Consider the following 21,050-nt stretch of genomic DNA (forward strand, 5'->3'; position numbering starts at 1 on the left):
TCCATTTACAAAACAAATATTCACCGTAGTGTAGTTGTAGCAGCAACAACCTTACATGAACAGCTCCAGTCAGAAAGTTCAGGAGAATCTTCTTTCTTTAAAGAAAACAATGAGTATTCCTTCCTTCACCTGCTTTTCTTCATAAAATCAGATTTTATTCTTCAAAATTTCTGAACGCAAGATTTTTTTCAGATCAAGGCGTCCTCTGAACTTCATCAAATGAAACCGCCCAATCAGCATGACGGCATTGTTAACCAATGATCGACAGTATTTCAGTCAGCCAATGAAATGACAGCATCAGCTTTGGCCAATGAAATGAAAGCACTGAAGTTAGCCAATGAAATAATAACACTCCGGTCTATCAACAATGAATCGGGACCGTAATGAAAACAAACACAAAATAACAAATACAAAACGACACAACAAAATACAAGGTTAAACTTTTAGAAATGTAACGCAATGATATAATTCTTTTCCGCTATCTACTTGCTACATACTGGTTTTCTAATGCGGAATTAAAACAGCAATACATAATTATGTGGAGACAGTAACGTGCATTTTCCCTCTTAAAACATGTTATTCTTAGAAAAGGCCGACATTGACCACTTGGCCACATTTCCAAAACAAACTAGTTTACAAAATTAGAACAAATGGACGACATGTTAAAGACTTGAAATTAAGTCTGTTTCACCACTCTTTTTGTCTCTACGTCTGTATCATCTTATCATTGATGTAAAGCATCGGCACAACCCTAAAGTGTATCACTGTGCAGAAAAATGGTAGGGATGGGGAGATACCAGGAAATCTACATTCTGATTGGCTGTAGTTCAGCGGTGTGGACTGCCATTGGTTAAACATAAAGTTGTTTAAGGATAGCTTCACTCTGATTGGTTAAAACGGATTCTGTATTGCCCTTCAGTGGATGTCTCAAGTTTTAAAAGAGCAACAGACGAGAAATTCAAAACTTTCTAAGAAATCCTTTCAAACGATGTCGATAGTGAATACCTAAACCCCTCATTGATAAAGAAAAGACGTTTCAAAGCTAGTCAAAAGCATATTTTGCTTAGAAATGAACTTTCAGCACATCCGCATCAACAGAGTTCTGGTAATGAGGACGGTTAGCGGGGAAAGCAACACTGTGCAGAGGGCCTGGTGCTTCACCAAACCTCGGCAGAGTCTCTCTTATTTACAGTCAGGAAATGTTACATGTTTCTTATAACAACCTAACATCTGTTTTCTGTACACTTGGCAACGCTTAGTCAACACTCAAACTACTCATACTCTTCTGTTATTGGCTGTTGTAAAATGGCAGTTAAGGCTTAAAAGATAGTGTAACACGTGATGTGATGACATATACACAGCAGGTATTCCAGCCTTCTTTTTACATGTATTTACACCTTCTTTCTGCTTTACGGATTCAAATTGATACAAGTTACATTGAATCATTTGTGAGAGATATGCAAAACTATTAATACATAACACATATATATATCTATTCATATATATTACGGACATATTTTCCTTTGTGTATCTAAGACGCTATTACTACTGTACTCCTATACAGTGTTTTCCTTTAGGACAAACTGAACATGTGCTTTCAGTAATGTAACAAAAATATGACTGTTCTACTGCAATAAAATTTGAACATTGCATTGCACAAACAAATCTTTAAAAACTCTGTACAAATAAGCTTAAGGTGGGCCAGTAAGTAAAGGACAACAAAACAGTATGAGAGAAATCTTAAACAGGATCTACCAAATTCTCTGCTGCTATTGGTTACTTTTATATATATCAGATCTGAATTGATTAGAGCATAGGTTAGCTGGGTGTCCTATAACTGCATTCCTGTCCATGTACGCAATTATTTACTCTAATACTGCAGCGTTGAAAGAAAAGGTTTTATTTCGGGCTTTCTCTAGAATGTCCTGAACACCTGGATATTTGTGCCAGTGGATTAATTAATCTGCACTTAGCATATCTAGTTAATGTTACCTTATTTCTAAATGTGGCAGTTTCAGGGTACCTACAGAATTATGAGATGGTGAACAAACAGTTACAATGGTATACATTCAACCTAGTGAGGAATTATGATTAAATTTGTTGTTTCGATGGGTGCAGAGCATTTTGCAGTTGTGCGACTGGGTAAATTGCAGTTTAAATGTATACAATTGCAGAGAACTGACATAAAACGAATCTAAAACATTATCACTTTCTCAGCTCCAAAGTGTCATTCTGACCAAACCTGTACCAACTTGCAAAATATCCAACATGCAAACATTTCTTCGGTCTGTACCAAAACATGAATGTTCAGGTGACCTCAGAAGAGCTTGGATTTTTGATTGTATACACTTGAAAACAATGTTATCCTCTTAGAATTCGATGAAGTTTGTGAAGTCTCACAGTAACGAAACAAGGTTGGGAACACACCAGTTGGTCAGTCTTCAGTTGTCTGTGTCTCTGAAACTGGGATTGCTACCTGTATATTCATACATAACTAGACAGTTATAATTTTTACAGAATCTTACGATCAATGTGACAGACACCATGTGCTAGCTTAACAATAGTAAAATTTAGCCATGTAGGAAATAATTTGCTGCTCACACTTCACTTATTCAGACCTAGGATAAAAATGTTGTTTCCTGTTTCAGTTCTGAAAAATACAGGGTCGATGTCATGGCGTCTCGTGAAAGGCCATATCAATTCCCTAATTCATAACTATGACTCAAGTTCTAGTTTCCATACCTCTATACCAGTTACTGAGATACTAATGACATAACCTCCATCTTATACATCAGGAAGGCCACAATTATTTCTGATTAGGTGCGGAAGACGCGGAACGTCATGTGACAACAACAGGCTGTAGAACGCCTATCAGAAACTTCGGTCTGAGATCTTCAGCCAGGGTCTGAAGATCCCGGATGTAACTGTTAGATGGTGTTATGTTCCCTAATGGTTGCTGTAAACTTCTTCATATACAGGTTTGTCTTTTAAGAGCATGCAAGTCAAGAAGAATGTGTAGAAGAGGCATCGTGGAGTGCAGGCAAGGTTAGTAAGTGAGTAAAGTCATATCCCTTCGCTTAAAACATGTTGGTTAGAAATCATGACGATTTAGCATGCCAGAATGTGCATCCATCGGAGTCGTAACGAACAAATAGTCCAGTCAGAGTGTCGGATTGGGTCAGGGTGTTCTTCCAATTCTGTAAAAAAAAACTCATAGAAACACAAAATCTAGTTGTCATGCCTAAATACCAGGCCTTACTCATTACAAGTGTGTGATGTCATCGCCTTTCTCACCCATGTTCTTTCAAGATTCTCACAGAACAAGTTTACCATGATAATTATAAAATGCCGTTTTGTTGGCCTCCCTATACAATACTGTGATTCAGCTGACATAACCTCTATCTGGTACTTACAAACGGCTGTAACTGTTGTCCACTGGTTGTGAGAAACGCAGAAATTCAGGTTTTCAGCAGCAGGCTGTGCAGTCTGTCTGACCGATGTGGCTATTTAGGATATTAACTGTATATCTGAACCCCGTTACCCTGCTGCATTTTCCCATTATTATAAGAATATTAAGTAACAATGTAACGCTACAACCTTCACAATTTGAAACTTTATCGAGATTCCAAGTGTAAAATAAATAGACACTCGCACTTCCTTCGTGTTGTCAGTTGGAGCGGTATGATATAAACTCTGTCTATACTACCCTAATGCAGCTGATATATAACATTAGTCTATGCTATAGATAATGTTTTCATAATTGTAGCGGGTTTAACTTTTTTGACGTTTGGGTGGGGACAAAACGCAAAAAAAGTTACACTGACAGCCAGCAACCAGGCTACATGCAACAAAACCTGCCGAGTCATGATTCACAAAAAACATGGTAACACGGTCGTCATGGTAACGTCAGCCTTGTGCGCCGCTATGCATAGTATCGTAACGTAGCTGACATAACCACCGTCTGTTGGCAAGGAAGGCTCCAACTTGTTATGAATTTCGTCATACTCAAGCAGGAATATGTTTCCGTGCGAAACTTGCGGTCAAAGTTTCAACGTTGCACTGTTATTCAGCTTCAGTCAGTCATGATCAGTTTGAATAACATTGTTCTAACCTCCCCACTCTTTATGCTTGGATATCATGGTGCACCAGGCTTACTGGTCAGATTTGTCCCGCACAAAGACATTTATGTGACAGGCCTTTATCGTTCCTTTATTGTCTATCTTCTATTTATCCTACAGCTGTTAATGGCCTAGTCTAACATCCCTATATGTTCTATAAAACTGCATGTAAGTCGCTGTAGAACTAATGTAACGGCAGGGAACATACAGAAAGGGCATGCGTTCATCGGGCACTCATGGGAATTTAATCAGAAATTTGTAAAACAGTACAAACATTTGAACGTTTAAAAAGACTGCAATTGGTGTTGTTCCGCATAAAACCTCAACGCAGTAATGTTATCCTAATCATCGTGCATGTCAAAATACACACTTCAGCAACATTTTCCTGACATACCAGGTGATCTCTCTGCATTGCGCCCTTTGAGATGCAAAACTCGGAAGCAAACAACGTATGTTACAAATGAAAGATTAACACATTTTGTGACTTCTACATATTTACAACTGTCATTTGCTACATTAGTCGCCAATGAGAAGCTACTATCTGGTTTGTGGGATTTGTGATATATCACGTTACAATACAGAGTATGTACCGTGCGGACAGCGATGGTAGCAGGCTCTCCCGAGGGTAGCTTCTCCCGTTTCACCCTGATCAGCCAGCGTCTTTTGTAACTACTGTCCACAGTTCAATATTTGACAGGCCCGGTGATTACAGAGCACGCATATGCTAGCATGAGATGCAGCAGCATATGGTGATGCAAAGATTATGTGATCGCGAAGAACATGTAATGGATGTTACCAATAGAAGGTGCATACCCGTAGCCAGGATTTTAATTGTGGGACCATCGAGCGCCGCAGCTACCTGGGGGGGTCCGGGGGCATGCTCCCCCGGAAAAATTGAAATTTTGACCCTCTGAAACGCCATTTCCTGCATTTTGACGGGCAAAATCGCTTGCGAAGTTTAATGGAATTTCTATTAAAGGACAAGGCTTTTGCGTAAGTCTTTGAGGCCAACTCCCTCGACATATTTTCACCATGTCCGACACCAAAGGCGCGAGGCGTCGCAATGGAGGTCCGGGGAAATTTTGAAATCTGGACCCTCTGAAAAGCCATTTCCTGCACTTTCTGGGGCAAATTTTGCAGATAGACTCAGTACTATCGGTTGAAATGTCTATCAGGGAAAAATGCAAATCAGTCATGCCTTTGAAAAATCTTGGACATGAAAAAAGTGGACCTTCGAGCCTGAAAAAGCGGACCTTTTGAGCGTGTGTGTGTGTGTGGGGGGGTTCTTCCGAACCCCACCCCCCACCCCCCTACCTACGGGCATGAGATGAACGCATTTTACCAGCTATATTTTCATGATAATGCGCTCAGATGTTTGGTTAGAGTTAGGCCAGTGTCATGGCATGTTTGTGGGTTTGTGACATCTCACATGCTACAACACTGAGCATGCTCCATGCGGACAGCGTCGGCAGCAGACCATCCCCGCGGTCTCAGCTTCTCCTGTTTCCTCCTGCTCCTCCCCGGCTGGCGACAGGTGAGTTGTCTCTGTAACTGTCCCCAGTTCCTCAAGTTCAATTTCCTCCTGCTGCAGAAGACGGGGCGAGGTCCTCATGGCACGTGCTCTTTCTGACTGGCTCAACAGGGGGCGCTTTTCTTTCAATGCGCTGGACTCGACGGCCATGCCAGTAGTCTCCTCTACCGTCTCAGCTGATGGTTCCTTGTCGTCTGTCTGTGGGCACCTGGGCGTGTCCGCTTGCTTACTGGAGGACATGGCGGCTGTTGCTGGGTGTTCCAGACTGAGCTGTTCCAGCCGACTGACGGGCCCGGCCTCCTCTACCGTCTCAGCCAAGTGTTCCCGGTCCGGTTCGGAGGGTCTCTCGGCTGGTTTACTGGGAGGCATGGCGGCTCTTGGGAAGCGACCTGAAGAAAATGAACATTTCTTAAGTAAAAACAATGTAAAGAAAATTAAGACCGGGTGAAATACTGCTGCCCAGTGTCCCTATAGGAATGTACATGAAGGTCTAGGTAAGCATGAGCACAACAGAATCATTGAAAGCGCTGCAAGTCACGAGCATATTGATCATGCACAATGATTATGAGATGACTATGGTTTCTTACCAGTGATGCCACAGGCCTGTAGGAACGTCTGGTGAGACTCTTCCCAGTACTTGGAGGCCAGCAGTTTCTCCCTGAAGGCGCGGGCTTCCTCGAACTCTGACCTGGCGTTCTTGAGGACGTCCTCGATTCTTTCTGCCCACTTCTCTGTATCAGCGTCGGTCGCGGTGTCTCCCTTCATTCTGACGATACAGTGGCGGAACGTGGGCTGCCCCAGCCTGTCTGATAGCTCCTCTATCAGCTCTGCAAGGCCCGAGTGCTCTGAGATAAGGACGGGAACTCCTGCCGCGATGGCCTCCAGGCCGACCAGTCCGAACGGTTCGGCCCGGGACGGCATTAGGACCAGATGACAGGCCTCCATGTCTCGGCGAATCTCCTCTTGAGTGCCGTACGGGAGCAGGGTGGGTTTGACCCGGCCAGATCTCAGCTTCTCTTCCAGGATTCTCTTGGTCTTCGTGAAGTCGTTCTTATCGATGCCGCGGACTCTCAGCCTCAGTGTGTACTGATTGTCAAGCCGATGTGCTGCCTTGTCTATGGATCCTGCGGCCAGGTCATGACCTTTCAGCCTCTCCACATTCCGCACCCTGCCGATGGACAGAACCACTCTCTCTGGCTTTCGGACTTTATCTTCTTCAAAGATCATATCTGCTTCACGGAAAACCTTTGAAGGCTCTGGTAGGAAGATGTGGTGAGTCACGTGATTCCGACGGAGGAACCTGTCGTAATGGCGGTGAATGCGCGGTCCTACCGAGAAGACGACATCAGCCTTGCCAATGTCGTCCTGGATGCTGGCTTCCTTCCTCCCCACACCCAGGGCCTTCTCGTCACTTTTGTAGTGCTCCGTCTCCTCTGGCGCCACGTGACCGAACATGACAAGCTTGGCGTGTGGAAATCGCTCTTCTTTGATCTTCCTGGCAGCCCTACTTGTGACGTCAACATGGCCCACAATGCAGCAGACATCTGATGGGATGTCTGGAAAGTGAACGCTGTGATACAAAGTCAGCCATTCTACAGATGGTTTTGCAGTGGAGCCAGCACTAACCGGTTTGATGAGGTTGACTCCGCCCACCTTAGCATCCCTCTCGTCTTGTTCAGTTGCCTCCAACACGGTTGCGTGGACTTTGGCACCCGCGGCGTTGATCATGTGCGCCACCTGGCGGTTGATGGTGGAGATTCCGCCCTTTGATGTGCTGAATTCATATCCAACCAACAGGACCGAAACTTTGCCTTGAAAATAATTTAAGTGTTCTCAGTATCACACATGTTGGCCATACTTAAATCGGCCGTCTGACATAATTTGACACAAAACGATCAGGGCGCACTTTAAATGACAAATAATAAACAAGAACTGTTGGTCTTATGGAAGCCCATGCCTTATGCCACCACTACTCCTTCTGGTTTGCTTTGCTACAAATATTAGGATAGCGAAATTAGAAAGTAATTTGATTCACCAGTCACCATTGTAGTTCACCATTATTTTCATTATTTAAACAATGCTTGATTTATTTATTTGTTCGTTCGTTCGTTTAGTTAAAAATTACCCTGAACAGCCAAGGCTGCCCAACTAGCTTATAGCTATTGTCAAGCGCTAACCTTGAAAAAATATTGAAAAATGATTACACAATCACTACAGAAAAACGTAAAAAAATAGACAATACCTGCAATGTTTGAAGATTCCAGTCGTCGTCTCACAGACTCCACCAGCTCCGTGGGTGTGGAAAGACCGCTGTCAATGCCTTCGGTACTGCAGCCTCGCTTGTAGTGGCCTGAGAGCCGTGAAGAGGGGTGAATGATCAACTTTTTTTAAAAGCAGCATGGCCGAAATCATTTAGCTGAACGCTCAGAACCTTTTCTGAATCCGTTAAGTTGACCAATGTTGATAAGTTGCATAAGATATCTGTCCATTTTTTATAACATGATAACGGCTTTTTTTACATTTCTATAAATGCGATATTTTCATTCTAGAAAGATTGATCTTACCCAGGGTTAGATCTGCAACAGGATCCTTTGCACCATTTTGGGCCTCCTTAAGCAGTTCCAGGCTTAGTCGCGAGGTGGTGCTGCTATTCCAGATGTCGGACGTAACTTCCACCCGGAACGGCTTGTAGAATTTGTTCGTGTCGAACGTGTCCTCAAATAGGAGACACTGCAAGTCAAAGAAATGAAAAAAGGTAGATGCTAATGTCGAGAATTCAATAAACGAATTTTACGTTTTAATTCCGCACAGACACACTCTTGTCTTCGAAATATCTCTGTGTCTTTGTTTTCCAACAACTCTTTTGATTGTAAACGGCCTTGTGTTGACAGCACATAAAACAAACCTGTGGAGATGAAGACACAAACGTGTCTCTGCCGTTTGTAACGCTTCCCTCAAGATGATAGACAACGCCTGGATACAAATGGCAGGTCGTGGAGTCACAGAGCGCAAAGTTACGCTTATTTTCGTCCTTCTCCAGGGTCTGTGTTGGTGATGGTGGAAAAAAGAGCAATACGGTTTCAGAACACTAAGCATACAAATCTAGGACATAGAATTAGAAAATGTAAAAGTGTAAAATAATCATCACCAACATCGATCCTGACCTCTTGCATGGTCCTTGTGTTGGAGACGATATAAACTTTCAGCCTGGAAATGTCGGAGTCGTCCACACAGACAAAGGCCGTCAGCAGGCCTCTTCTGGTGATGCTCAATACCTTCTCTGTCCTCCCCACCACCCCAAACAGGCTGCCTTTCTTGAACCTGGTCACGGCATGGGAGGGGGTGAGTTCTGTAACCGGCAGCAGCTCGGGGGAATCTCCCACCACGTGCACGACTTGGAGGTCTTCTGGGGTGAGTTCTGGAAACAAATATGGTGGAAGTCCTTAGTGGCAAGGCTTCATTCTCTTTAAGAGTCAAACGGTTAGATATGCTTTCCTTTACACAATCACAACTCTGCAATACGAAAAATAATTGTTTTATCATATGAGTCAAAAACATTGATTTTTGGAGAAACATGGGTATGCCTTTGGTGTCCGAGTCTCATCTTTTAAAAGAGGTATAACGTTAGGTATAACACACAGCGGGTAGGGCGTCACCACGCCCAGGTCGGTCCGTCTGCACAGGTACTTCCCTTCACCTGGCAGGCGGAGGGACCTGAGGAGATAAACACAGGTATTGCGGCCAGGTGTTCAAACATACAGGTGTGACACAGCGGGTATGGCGTCACCACGCCCAGGTCGGTCCGTCTGCACAGTACCCTATCCGCAGTGACCCCAGGCGAATCTCCGGAAGAAGGTTAAGGTATGGGCAAAAAAGTCCGGAGTGTCGACCGAAGGGTCACTGAACGGTCTACGAGCAGAGAACGGGAAAAAGGGCGGGAGGGCGGGTGTTTTAGTGCCCTTACTTCCCCAAACGTCCCACGTCTCTTGTGCAACACATCCATGGCAACGGGGACGGTCTGACATAAGCTACACCAATCTTCTTGTCCGCGGCTGGATTAGCGAATGTTCGGCGGGCCGCCCTAAACTCATCCAACATCTTCTTCTTCGCCGCATCCCAGCTACCTCCAAAGCGGGCTACCGCAATTTTCCAATCCCCGCTATCCAGTGTCTTACCAAAAGAATCTTACTTCATCCAAGCCCCGCCAGACATTCTAGATCATTTGCCGCCCTATCTCTTTTCCCTTTTGGAACCGAGTTCAAAGCCATCCGCGGTAGGCGTGTACCAGGCCCAGTCACCTCACCCGCGCTTGACGAACGCAACAATAGACCCTTCTCCATGTTCCTAGTTCAAGATGTGTTGTTACCATCTCCAGGATGGTGTCAAGCTCTTGGTGTCGCTTGACAAGTTCCTAAACCGTACGAAACCTCACAAAGTTAAGACGCATTATGAATTCAATTTAGTTCCCAGCTTCATAGGCCTGTCTTTCCATACCCTCCTCATATCTTTATACCATCCACTTAAAATCATACACCCTCAAGTCACTTCCGTCCATGTCCCTCTACTTTCTAAAGCTCCCCAGCTACCTCCGTCCGACCTCTCCGGCGTAGCTCGGCCAACATATGGGAATGAAAGGCTCTGGGCGTATAAAAGGTTCTATGGACAGGTGAGGATGTACAGGTGGTTAATGAGAGCACGTGGACTGCTCCCGACCAGGTGTCGCCTCTTAACGACGCGAAACCCGGTCAGAAGCAATCATGTGCCTCATTTGGAATAGTACCCTATCCGCAGTGCCCCCAGGCGAATCTCCGGAAGAAGGTTAAGGTATGGGCAAAAAAGTCCTCCGTGGTCCCACCTCCGTGCGCACCATCTCGGGCTTGTTTCATCACTTAAACCTTTCCGAATCTTACCCACGTCTTGACTTCCACATCTTTCAACTTTCCTCAAACCTCAAACCTTTTCCCCAAACCTCATTACTTTCCCCAAACCTCAATACTTTCCCATACCTAAACCAGCTATTATCGGAGACTCCGAAGTTGTCTTTATTTCCTTTTGCTGTCCACAAAAGTACGTCACCGCCTCCCTGCCTAGCACTACGTATGAGCTCGTCTTACTGATATCTTCACCGTCAACATTCTCTCGGATTGTGCATATGTACTAGTTCTCACTCATGAGACAAAGCCACCGTCCAGAGTTCTCCTTTTTTTCGGGTTTTATCACACTTGCGGCCGGAAAAAACGACGCATCACAGTACCTATCTTTCACGTCCTGCTTTCAATAAACGCCAGGTTGAGCTTCCGTTAACCCTCACCAAAGTTAGTTATAACGGTTTGCCCACGCACTGACGGGAGCACCTCTTGTCCAGGAGAACCCAAACCGAACAATTCTGCTTACAATCCCAACGAAAAGTCGTTATGAAGTCAATTTTCCTACGGACACGGGCACTGTCTGTCCGGGGGGATAACCTGCCTTTCATATGGATCTTCTCTTGCAGTTTTTGCAGTCACCGGGTCGCTGTAATACCCAATCCCCATCCTGAGTGGAAGTTGATGGCAAAATTCCATACCAAACCATCTGACATTGCCAATTACTTTACCCACAACTAGTGTTATATTGACAAAAACAAAACTTACAGAACAGATATTGATCTTCCAAATCCAACTGTGACTGAACTGAATTGATCAACATAATATATCTGGAGGCCTCCCTAAATACCATCAAGTATTCCATTCGACTTTGTAAGAACGTGCCAGCTGACAACCTTCAAGCAGAAGCTCTCTTGTGCCAAATGGATTTAGAAGCATCTGGTGCTAAATGTTGGGCTTCTGGTGTACGCAACTCTCTGGAGAAAATGTGGTTATGCTTTCGTCTGGCAAAAACGCCAAGTCAACAGTCTCAAGTACACCTCAAATTATTTCACTAATCTATCAGGGCTTAAAGGATATTTATTTCCCGACCTTTCTATCTGAAATCCACAACAATAAAAGAGCTGCTACTACGAAAAATAAACAATCTTATAACGAAGAAGAATATCTTAAGATTACCAATGTATGACACGGATCTACCATCACAAAACTAAGAATCAGTCGTCACCAATTACGAATCGAATCAGGAAGAAATAACCACACTCCTCTAGAGCAAAGAATCTGCCATTTTTTAGTTTAGGTAAAGTAGAAGATGAAGTACAATTTACTGTAGAATGTCCTTTGTATGATAGTAATAGGAGCATCCTATTTGACTATGTGTCAAGTAAATATCCCCACTTCAGACACTTGAACGGCAAGGAGAAATTTTATTCCTGACAGTTTTTGATAAACCAACTCTAACTAACCATACAGCTAGCTACATTTATGCAATTACCAAGAAGCAAGAGGAAATCGAAAGTACTAGAATAGATAAGATGCATATCTGCATATGTAGACGTGTGTGATTGTTTCCATTGCTGCATATATATAACCGTTACTTAGCCCAGTGGGGCAAAAATGTGCCATAAAATTCTTCATTCAATTATGTCACATTAAGAATGCCGTCTGAAATTAATTCAAGACAATTAGTAGAGATGGCATTCTGGGGCTGCTGACTGACATACCTATACCAGCATCATGCGCTGTGGACCATATGGAAAACAGATTAATGAGATTGCCATATTTGTATATAGCCGCACCTGTGCACCCCATTGTCAATCAGTCACTAATCCCCGGCCTTTTCCCCAGTCAATGGAGAGACACAAAAGTACGCCCCCTCACTAAGAATTCCAGAACGCGACTGACTGGAAAAAACAGCCGGCCAACCAGCCTACTTTCAGTGTTGAGGTGCGCGCAAAGTGTTCGAAAGAGTTGTTCATGATTTTGCGCTATTCAAACTTAAACGATATTGTGTCAACTGCATAACCCGCTTACCATCCTAATCGCTCGACCACATCTGCCTTGGTTAATATGAGAGATGACTGGCTGTCAGTCATGGAAAGAGGGGAGCTTGTTGGAGTTGAATATACAAATTCAGCGCTGCGTTTGATCTTGTTACTGACAGTACTCTCCTTGTCGCGGCCAAACCTAACGTGTTATAAATCATGGCCGACGATTTGAACCCAGAAGGAAGATTATTACAAACAAACCAGAAGCCCACCCACTGAAAACCAAGCAGCGTCCTAGATTCTGGATGTATCGAGATGTGGTCGTAGCTCGACTTATCATCGCACTTCGTTTGAAACGTGTTTGGCCTAACATACTTGGTAACGTCGACCAACTTGTCTAAGACAAACGGGCAATCCTTATAATGAATAAATTCAGATATCACTGATCACAACACAAACGAGGCTTAGCCGAATCCACCGTTAAGAGCAATATTAGGTAGGGTGGTGCGCCTTCACCTACCTTCCCCCAAAATTTAGATTGCGCCTGTTTCCAGCCTATCCAATAATGGAAAGGAAGCAATAAACTTTACAAAAGATTTACAATACACGCTGTTAACAAACACTTGCGGCTCAGGAAAGTCTACCTTAATTCGATTTCCCTGAAACTTGCCTTTAAATGGAGTAAAGAACTTGTACACGTCTACCCCTTTATTCACCCACTCTAACAGCATATCCTTATCTGGATGGTCGGCCAAAATCAATTTCCACTCCGCAGTATGATGGCCTAATTGGCCTGCTATAAAAGAATTAGGGTCTGTAAACTTGACCATAGCTGTACTCGCTTGCACAGACCCCGACGCGATATCCTGCATTAGGGTTGGAATCGTCCCACGGCTGACCTCGGAAGTCGACAAATCGGAGTTGTCGCTGTTGCGCCCGCTGCGCCGCCGACTCAGGGTCGAACGGATCTTGATATTCCCAGTCAGGAAAAAACCAATCGCGTCTAGCAAGTTTCCGCTCACCGAACTGCTAGATAGCAAGAGAGGAAACCCTAACTCTCTTGAAAACTGTAACCAATAACAGCGACAACACTCGAGCCAACCAAGGTCAGCCCTGAGACGAACCTCAACCCTTGGTTAAGGGCCTACGTAAGTAGAGGGTTGTTAGTAACCCGGCGAAGTTCGAAACAGGATTGAGAGGAAGGACGAGGCCACGAATACACAAATGGTCACCTTAAAATTATTATGGAGAACTAAGACAGAACCGAAAAATTTTGTTGCACTGCTTTGCCAAAGATCGATTAGAGTTGCAACTCCAATACCACGCACCCATCCCGCTTCTAAAGCCTGAAGGGGTTCTCAAAAACTGCACAGCCAAGGAATTCCTCTTACTTCCCCTTGCTCAGCTTAACTTCAACCGATGCCGGTAAACCGACCGTAACATGCACCGTTTCACACAGAGACTTAGCTTCTTTAGTAAATGCCAATGACAGTAAAAAACGAGAACGAAGATTTCTTCGTCCTCCTTAGGGCCAAGCGCTCCCAGGACCATTCTCCCTAGATTCGGATGATACTCATAACCAAACGTCTGATTCCATACCTTAAGTGTCCCAAAGATTCTAAACACCTGAACCTGCAACGGCAGGCGCTCCTCAAACACTGAATCAACTTATCTACATTTGTATTCATAATCAGGGTGGATAAACACTGCTTACCAGGGAGACCCTGAGTACACACATATATAGAGTTTAAACACAATACAAATATTTGTATACTAGTATAACTAACCAAGACAAGTCCACCCTGCAAGAAACACAATCATACCACTTCTCACAGTTGTTATCCGCACCAAATCGTAAAACAGGGCCTAGGGGTTAAAAGTCGGATTCAGAAGTTTCTTAAATGAGTGGTGAGTTGTGGCCACTCTAACCACAGCTTGCAATTCCCTCCAAACAAATGCACCTATGTAAGAAGAGTTTTTTTTTTCTACGGCCGGATGCGAGTTTGACCGTAGGGGCCTGCAATGATTCATTTAAGAGTCTGCCCATTTTTGTACTTCAAACATGGTAGAAGATGACGTGCACTTCACTGTTGATTGTGATATGTATGACAAGATAGAAATGCGCTATCTTTTTATCTAGAAAGTAGCTTCCCTCACTTTAGACACATGAATAGCACTGACAAGTTTATAATCCTCATATGCTTTGACAAACCAACCATAACTAAACCAATACAGTCCTACAGTTTCACAATTACCAAGACGCGAGAAGAAGCCGAACTTCTGTGTAGACTAGATTTGTGATACTATTATAGTATACCAATCCATGTTATGTCTTGTTGCGACCTGTACTTGGCTTGTTTAACCAACAATGTACAATAAATGACTACAATCATTCATTCATTAAAAGATGAAACCACTACCCGATATCTAGCAGAAAACACAAAATTCAAAACTTCTGTTTCTTGACTCGTATCTAGGTACATTAGTTGTCAGTCTGTTCCCATCCAGCCACCTCTCAGTACTGTTGCAATCAGCATTCAAAACAACATTTCTTGTAACCGATCGCGACTTTGAAGAGTACTATCTGACCTTGGGTTAAGTAGTTTGGCATGTCATCTATGTACAATAAGAAATATAAAAGTCCGAGCACGGCCCCTTGTAGGACGCCGTCTGGAATGAAAGACAATCACTAGCAGTGCCACCTACGACTGTTACCTGGCACCTGTTTGACTGAAACCCCAACAATTTATTAGAGTAGAATAGAATTCTTCTGGCAAAGGTAGGAACCCCTGTTCCGATTTAGGCCACTCACTCATTCTCAGAACACTGTCATCCCTGATAACTGCAGATTATCCAGGGCTTTTAAGATACAGTGCGCCCTGTGTTGCCTCAAGTGGTTATCCAGTCTCTCTTCAAAACAGTTTTACGCTTGGAGATGTCACCACAGATTTTGGTAGCTTATTCCACCACGAGATAACCCTGATACAGAAGAAGCGTGTCCTTCTATGACTTCTCGATCGGCTCTTTTTTCTTAATCCGGAGACAGTGTTGTTCGAGTGTTCGTTATTAGCTCAAAATGACATATAGTGTTTATGAGATCTCCTCTGATTCTCTTAAAGACCAATGTTGGTGATTTCAGAGCCTTCAAACTCTCTTCAACGGTTAAACTACTAGGGCCGAGGACTCTCTTAGTTATTCTCTTTCGGATCTTTTCAAGTTCCAGGACCTGCTTCCATGTATAGGATGACCATGTTGGAGCCTCGTACTCTTGACTAGTTGAAACCAGTGACTTAAATAGAAGAAAGAACACCACCTTGTCTATAAATGCAAAATGTTCTCCAATGAGTCCTGCAATCTGATTTGTCTTAATACATATGTTAGATATGTACTTACTGAAACTCAGTTCCCTGTCAATTGTGATGCCCAAGTGCTTTTCCTGCTGCGTAAACTCCATTAGGGTACAAGTAACATTGCGGTACATTAACTATCTCGGGGTGTCCTTTTCCCAGCTTATCACTGTGTATTTCATAGTGTGGACACATTCTGATGTTTTTTCATCAACACAAACTCTTTGTCTACTCTCTGACAGCAAAGATTCTATCCAACTTAAAGTATATTTAATCAACCTCCTGCACGAATTAGAGCAAAGGTTGGAGTCGTCCCAAGACTGACCTTTACGATTGAGCTGCCAAACATTCAACTTAACATCCCTAAAAACTCCCAAAAACCAAACACAGACGAGACTTGTCACCAGGTAGGTCTGCACGACCAACGAGAAAACAAACGAAAATGACAATGCAGCTTAACCGGACTAACGTTACTACTAGAAACGACACATCGCAATCCAACCAAGGTCAGCCCGGGGACGGAACACCAACCCCTGGTTAGGGGCATACCAACGTAAAGGGTTTTTAGTAACCCCGGTGCCCGTAGCAAGACTGAGAGGATGGATCCTCATGTGCTAGAGTATAGATTAAACGCAAAAATGCACACAAAAAATGTAAATGAATAAGTTACCAACGTTACCAGTATATGGATGTTGCCAGGTGATACGACTTACTTAGCCCAGCGCGACAAAAAATGCAACTAAAGGTTGCAATCATTCATAACACTGCGAGCACACCCTTCGCCAAATTCACACGACAATCTGCACCATGAAATTTTCAATCAAACCCTTGGCCAATATCCAAATCAAGTTTTACGTAAAAGATGCGAAGTCGAACTGCCGAAAACACATGCCAAATCATAACGGCGCGAGCACTGCATTTGCCAAAATCAAAAACAATCTGCGCCAATAAAATTGTGCCTAAACCCTTCTCCAATAACCCCAACAAGTTTGACATGAAAACTGTGAGCCCGAACTTCTGAATTCACACGTCTTCTTCTTCTTTGTGTTCCGGCAGGCACCAAGTCAAACCATAACTTTGCGAGCACACCATTCGCCAAAATCACATATCTTCTTCTTCTTTTGTGTGTTCCGGCGGCCACCATGTCAAACCACAACCCTGCGAGGACACCATTCGCAAAATTCACAAGTTTTCTCCTTCTTCTTTGCGTTTCTGTGGTTACTATGTCCAACCAAAAGATTACGAGAACAAAATTCGTCAAAATCACATGTCTTCTTTTTCTTCTTCTTTTTTTCTGTGGCCACCATAACAAACAAAAACACTTCCATTATCTGCAAAGATGGAAGGATGCCTACTACTACTACTTCTACTTCTTTGTGTTTCTGTGGCCACCATATCAAACCCAAAGACTACGAGCACAAAGTTCGCCAAATTCACATGTGGGGCCAGCCACCATATCAAACCCAAACACTGCGAGCAAACCATTCGCCAAATTCACATGTCTTCCTCTTCTTATATGTGTCTCTGTGGTCCCATAACATTAAAACCATAGCACTGCGAGCAAACCATTCGCCAATATCCGAAACGACTGCAGCATACGAGCTAATTACCCCGAAAACGTGTTTAACTCCAAAGCTTCGAGCATGCCAATCACCAAATTAACATATCAAACTAAGTAATGCGAAAACATTTATCACCGAATTAACATACCTGCACGGCTGTGGAAATACCACTCACTGCGTGAAACTACTACTGTCAACCAAACGAGAACAATTTACGAACGGAAGTCAACATGGTAAAACCGCACAAACTAGTGAAAAAGAAAAATCAAACGCTCCTAATGTCACCTCACAAATGTGTGCTCCAAAATCCTGTGCGTTCCTGAAGCTCTTGGCCCTGTAGAGTTCCTCGCCTAACGCGGGCAGAATGGGTTGAAAAGAGCCTGCAGGACGTACGAGCAGGCGGGCGGGAAGCGGGGTGGGAGGGCAGGCGGGCACAGCTAGCCAAAACGATGAACTCAGGCGAACCAGCACCAAGCCCGACCTCTCCGGCGTAGCTCGGCCAACATATGGGAATGAAAGGCTCTGGGCGTATAAAAGGTTCTATGGACAGGTGAGGATGTACAGGTGGTTAATGAGAGCACGTGGACTGCTCCCGACCAGGTGTCGCCTCTTAACGACGCGAAACCCGGTCAGAAGCAATCATGTGCCTCATTTGGAATAGGTACTTCCCTTCACCTGGCAGGCGGAGGGACCTGTGGAGATAAACACAGGTGTTGTAGCCAGGTGTTCAAACATACAGGTGTGACACAGCGGGTAGGGCGTCACCACACCCAGGTCGGTCCGGCTGCACAGGTACTTTTCTTCGCCTGACAGGCACTGAATGCCCGATGGGCCTTACCACGACCTGGCCCACTCACGTTTGCAGATACTCCATCCATAGTAGAGTATAGTAGAAGTTACAAAATAAACCATCATGATAGAACGGCACCAGCCAATGTTAAGCTGAAACCCTTACAGAGATCTTAGATACGGCCGGTTTAGAAACCTTTTGTGGGACCTTCTATATTTTCTAAGCATACTTTTTGGGGGGAGTAGATCTATGATACAGAATTTTATTACGCGTGAACATAATTAATTTACTAGGACCACTTGGACATGGCAACTCACCACTGTGTGTCTCCGGTCATCTCAGGACTGACCTCTTGCAACGGCAAGGCATCACGGTACTCCTGGATAGAACAGATGGTACGTTTACTGTTTTATATGGGCCTCATACAAATTTCGTTTGATACATTCATACTCTCTTTATATAGCGTAGACATACTTTTGATAGATAAATAGCAATAGAGTCCATTCCATGACACCATGCGGATGTTTGTGGCCATTGTTTAGAATTGATTTTAAAGTTTTGTAATTATATGTCTAAGACATTTGATACTTCAGAAATATTTGTAACACTGTTTCAACTTTATAAATATTTCCCAGGTCCTGTAAAACTTTGGAAATATTCCTTGTGTGGAATTAGATACTTCTAATGGTTTCTAAATAATGATAACAGCATTCTACCATTATTTTCCATTTTCTACCATTTTTTGTAAATGGTTCAGTGGGCTGGGAAGATAGCAATTCACACATCCTTGCAAAGTATGGTTGGGTGCCATGCAACAATGGCCCACCACAAAGGATCCACCAGTGCCCAGCAGTGAAATCTAAAAATATACAGATACAACAATAGGGCTTACTTTTATGGGGGCAATAAACTAATTTTACCATTTGGCCAGGTTTACCATTTTTTGTAAATATTTGTAAATGTGAAATAATCACGCAGAGGTTTCACAATTATTCTAAATAAAGATATTTTTGTACAGTTTTTTTCAAAATAGTTCTAAAATATTCAAAGGAATTCAAATAGATGAGTATTTTCTTAGTCAATTTTTTTAAAAGAATTTAATTATTGTGGCTCAGATATTCTTTTATTCAAAATAATTCAGACTGATTATAAATATCGCCTAAAAACCCTCCTGGTGTCTTGGAATGGACTACATAGAAGTATTTCTGCAGCCATTTTCTCATGTAGCCAAACAAATTTCTCTTCAATCTGTTGCAACTTGGAAATTTTCAATCATTCAGAAAGACTAATCCGTGTATGTGGTTAGAGCTTGTTGCATCATTGAATAAATGGATTTAAATTGAAGTTGATTAACGAACCTTATACACCCCCTGTACATTTGCAGCCAGGTCCAGTTTGGGGATGTGCTGCAGTGTTTTTATTGGCATTTTCATTTCTAACAGTTCATTGAAACAAATCGCTATCATGCAGCCGGTTATGTAAATACGACACCTAAACAAAAATTTCTCCTCTCCTGTTATATGCCACAGAAGTTTATGCATCATGTAAAAGATAAGTCACCTTATACACTCCCTGTACAGCTGCAGCCAGGTCCGGTTTGCCCATGTTCTGCAGTGTTTCCTCCAGCTGCGGCAGGTAGTGGAGCGGTCCGTGGGGGGTCTTAGTGCGCCACGACTTCAGCATCTGGAACGCCTTCTGAATGCTGAGGTACTTCCCTTCTATGTTGTCCAGCACGGCCCTGTTCAGCCCCAGCTCCTGCCCCAGCCGACTCCACTCCCGACCAACAGCCCTGCTGACCTGGTACAGCCGGTTGTCTGGACAGGAGGACATAGAAATATAGAAACGAAAATAGTCATTTTCTTACATAATTAACTTTGTTACCAAAGAAATATTGTTGCATGATAAGAGTTGGCACATTGGATCACACCTAAAGAAACACCACTTTAAAACATTAGTGTTGTGCCGTGGTAGTTTTCCAAGTGAATGAAAATGGGCTCAGGGACATCTAGAATATAGAGTTAAAAATAAAAGAAACAAGTTAAATCAGCCAAGCCTTTGTCTATTATGTATATATCTAAGGCCTACTTTCCTTACGAGTACATGTATAAAACTAATGATGTCCCTCTATTACTCTAGATAAAGACGCCTGTAGTACGTACCGATGAAATATTTGCCAATGACGTCCTCCGGCGTTCTGACGTCAGGAATATCGAGTGGCCGTTCCCAGTTTCCTTCAGACATCCTCAACAATTCTCCCGGCACGTGACGCCTCACAGCCTCTATAGTGAGCGACTTTGTTGTTTCTCCACTTCCAACACTGTTACTGAAGTACAAGGCAGGAAACTCGTCCCAACAGGCCTCCATCACCTTCGCTACCGTCTGAGCCTGGCGCCACGCCTTCTCCGGCTCTCCCCGGATCCGGATTTCTTCTCTTGTAGGGAAATGGCGGTACATGACGTCTTCTGAGTTCTCTCCAACATGAACGACAACGGTGTCCTTGGTGAGGAGACGGCGTGTGGTCTGTTCAATGGACAGGATACGGGAGACCATGGTTTCCGGTAGACCCAGAGGAGGCTCTTGGCTGTACTCTATAGTAACAGAGATCTCCTCTCCGCCTGATGGCACAACCTCTGGCCAGCAGCGCGCCACCTCGTCAGGCTGGGCGGCAGGAAGCTCTGTTGAAAAGATCACCGACCCTGAGTAACACAAGCCGAAATGCTTCATCAGGGGAAGGAGACTGTTGAAGGTGGCAATGTTGTCTCCAAGAAGGGTCTTCATGAAACTGTGGCTTGCCGTGCCCGTCTTCAGGAAGGACGCCCTGTCTTCACCAACTGCGCTCTGGTATGCTC

General features: G+C 43.7%; 2 protein-coding genes across 2 annotated transcripts in view; both read right to left on the reverse strand.

The window, feature by feature from the left end:
- Positions 1 to 5,550: 5,550 nt before the first annotated feature.
- On the reverse strand, positions 5,551 to 7,992 carry LOC118411879. The gene is made up of 3 exons (XM_035814370.1): positions 7,892 to 7,992; positions 6,237 to 7,460; positions 5,551 to 6,038 (listed from the first exon to the last, which is right to left on the reverse strand). The coding sequence occupies exons 2-3, from the start codon at positions 7,375 to 7,377 to the stop codon at positions 5,551 to 5,553; spliced, it is 1,629 nt and encodes a 542-aa protein (XP_035670263.1). The 5' UTR covers positions 7,378 to 7,460; positions 7,892 to 7,992.
- Positions 7,993 to 8,974: 982 nt separating this feature from the next.
- The window catches only part of LOC118411880, a 32,415-nt gene continuing 20,339 nt past the window's right edge, over positions 8,975 to 21,050 (reverse strand). The window contains exons 3-5 of the mRNA XM_035814371.1: positions 18,519 to 18,580; positions 9,285 to 9,363; positions 8,975 to 9,067 (exon numbers count right to left, since the gene is read on the reverse strand). Coding sequence (XP_035670264.1) covers positions 8,975 to 9,067; positions 9,285 to 9,363; positions 18,519 to 18,580 — 234 coding nt within the window. The remainder of the gene's footprint in view (positions 9,068 to 9,284; positions 9,364 to 18,518; positions 18,581 to 21,050) is intronic.

The sequence above is a fragment of the Branchiostoma floridae genome, chromosome 3 (genome assembly GCF_000003815.2).
Source record: "Branchiostoma floridae strain S238N-H82 chromosome 3, Bfl_VNyyK, whole genome shotgun sequence".
NCBI lineage: Eukaryota > Metazoa > Chordata > Leptocardii > Amphioxiformes > Branchiostomatidae > Branchiostoma > Branchiostoma floridae.

Excerpts from the sequence above, each read along its gene's own strand:
- LOC118411879 (XM_035814370.1), bottom strand. The coding sequence starts at position 7,377 with ATGATCAACGCCGCGGGTGCCAAAGTCCACGCAACCGTGTTGGAGGCA. Across the intron at positions 6,039-6,236 it reads ACAGGCCTGTGGCATCACTG|GTCGCTTCCCAAGAGCCGCC; the intron begins GTAAGAAACCAT and ends CATTTTCTTCAG.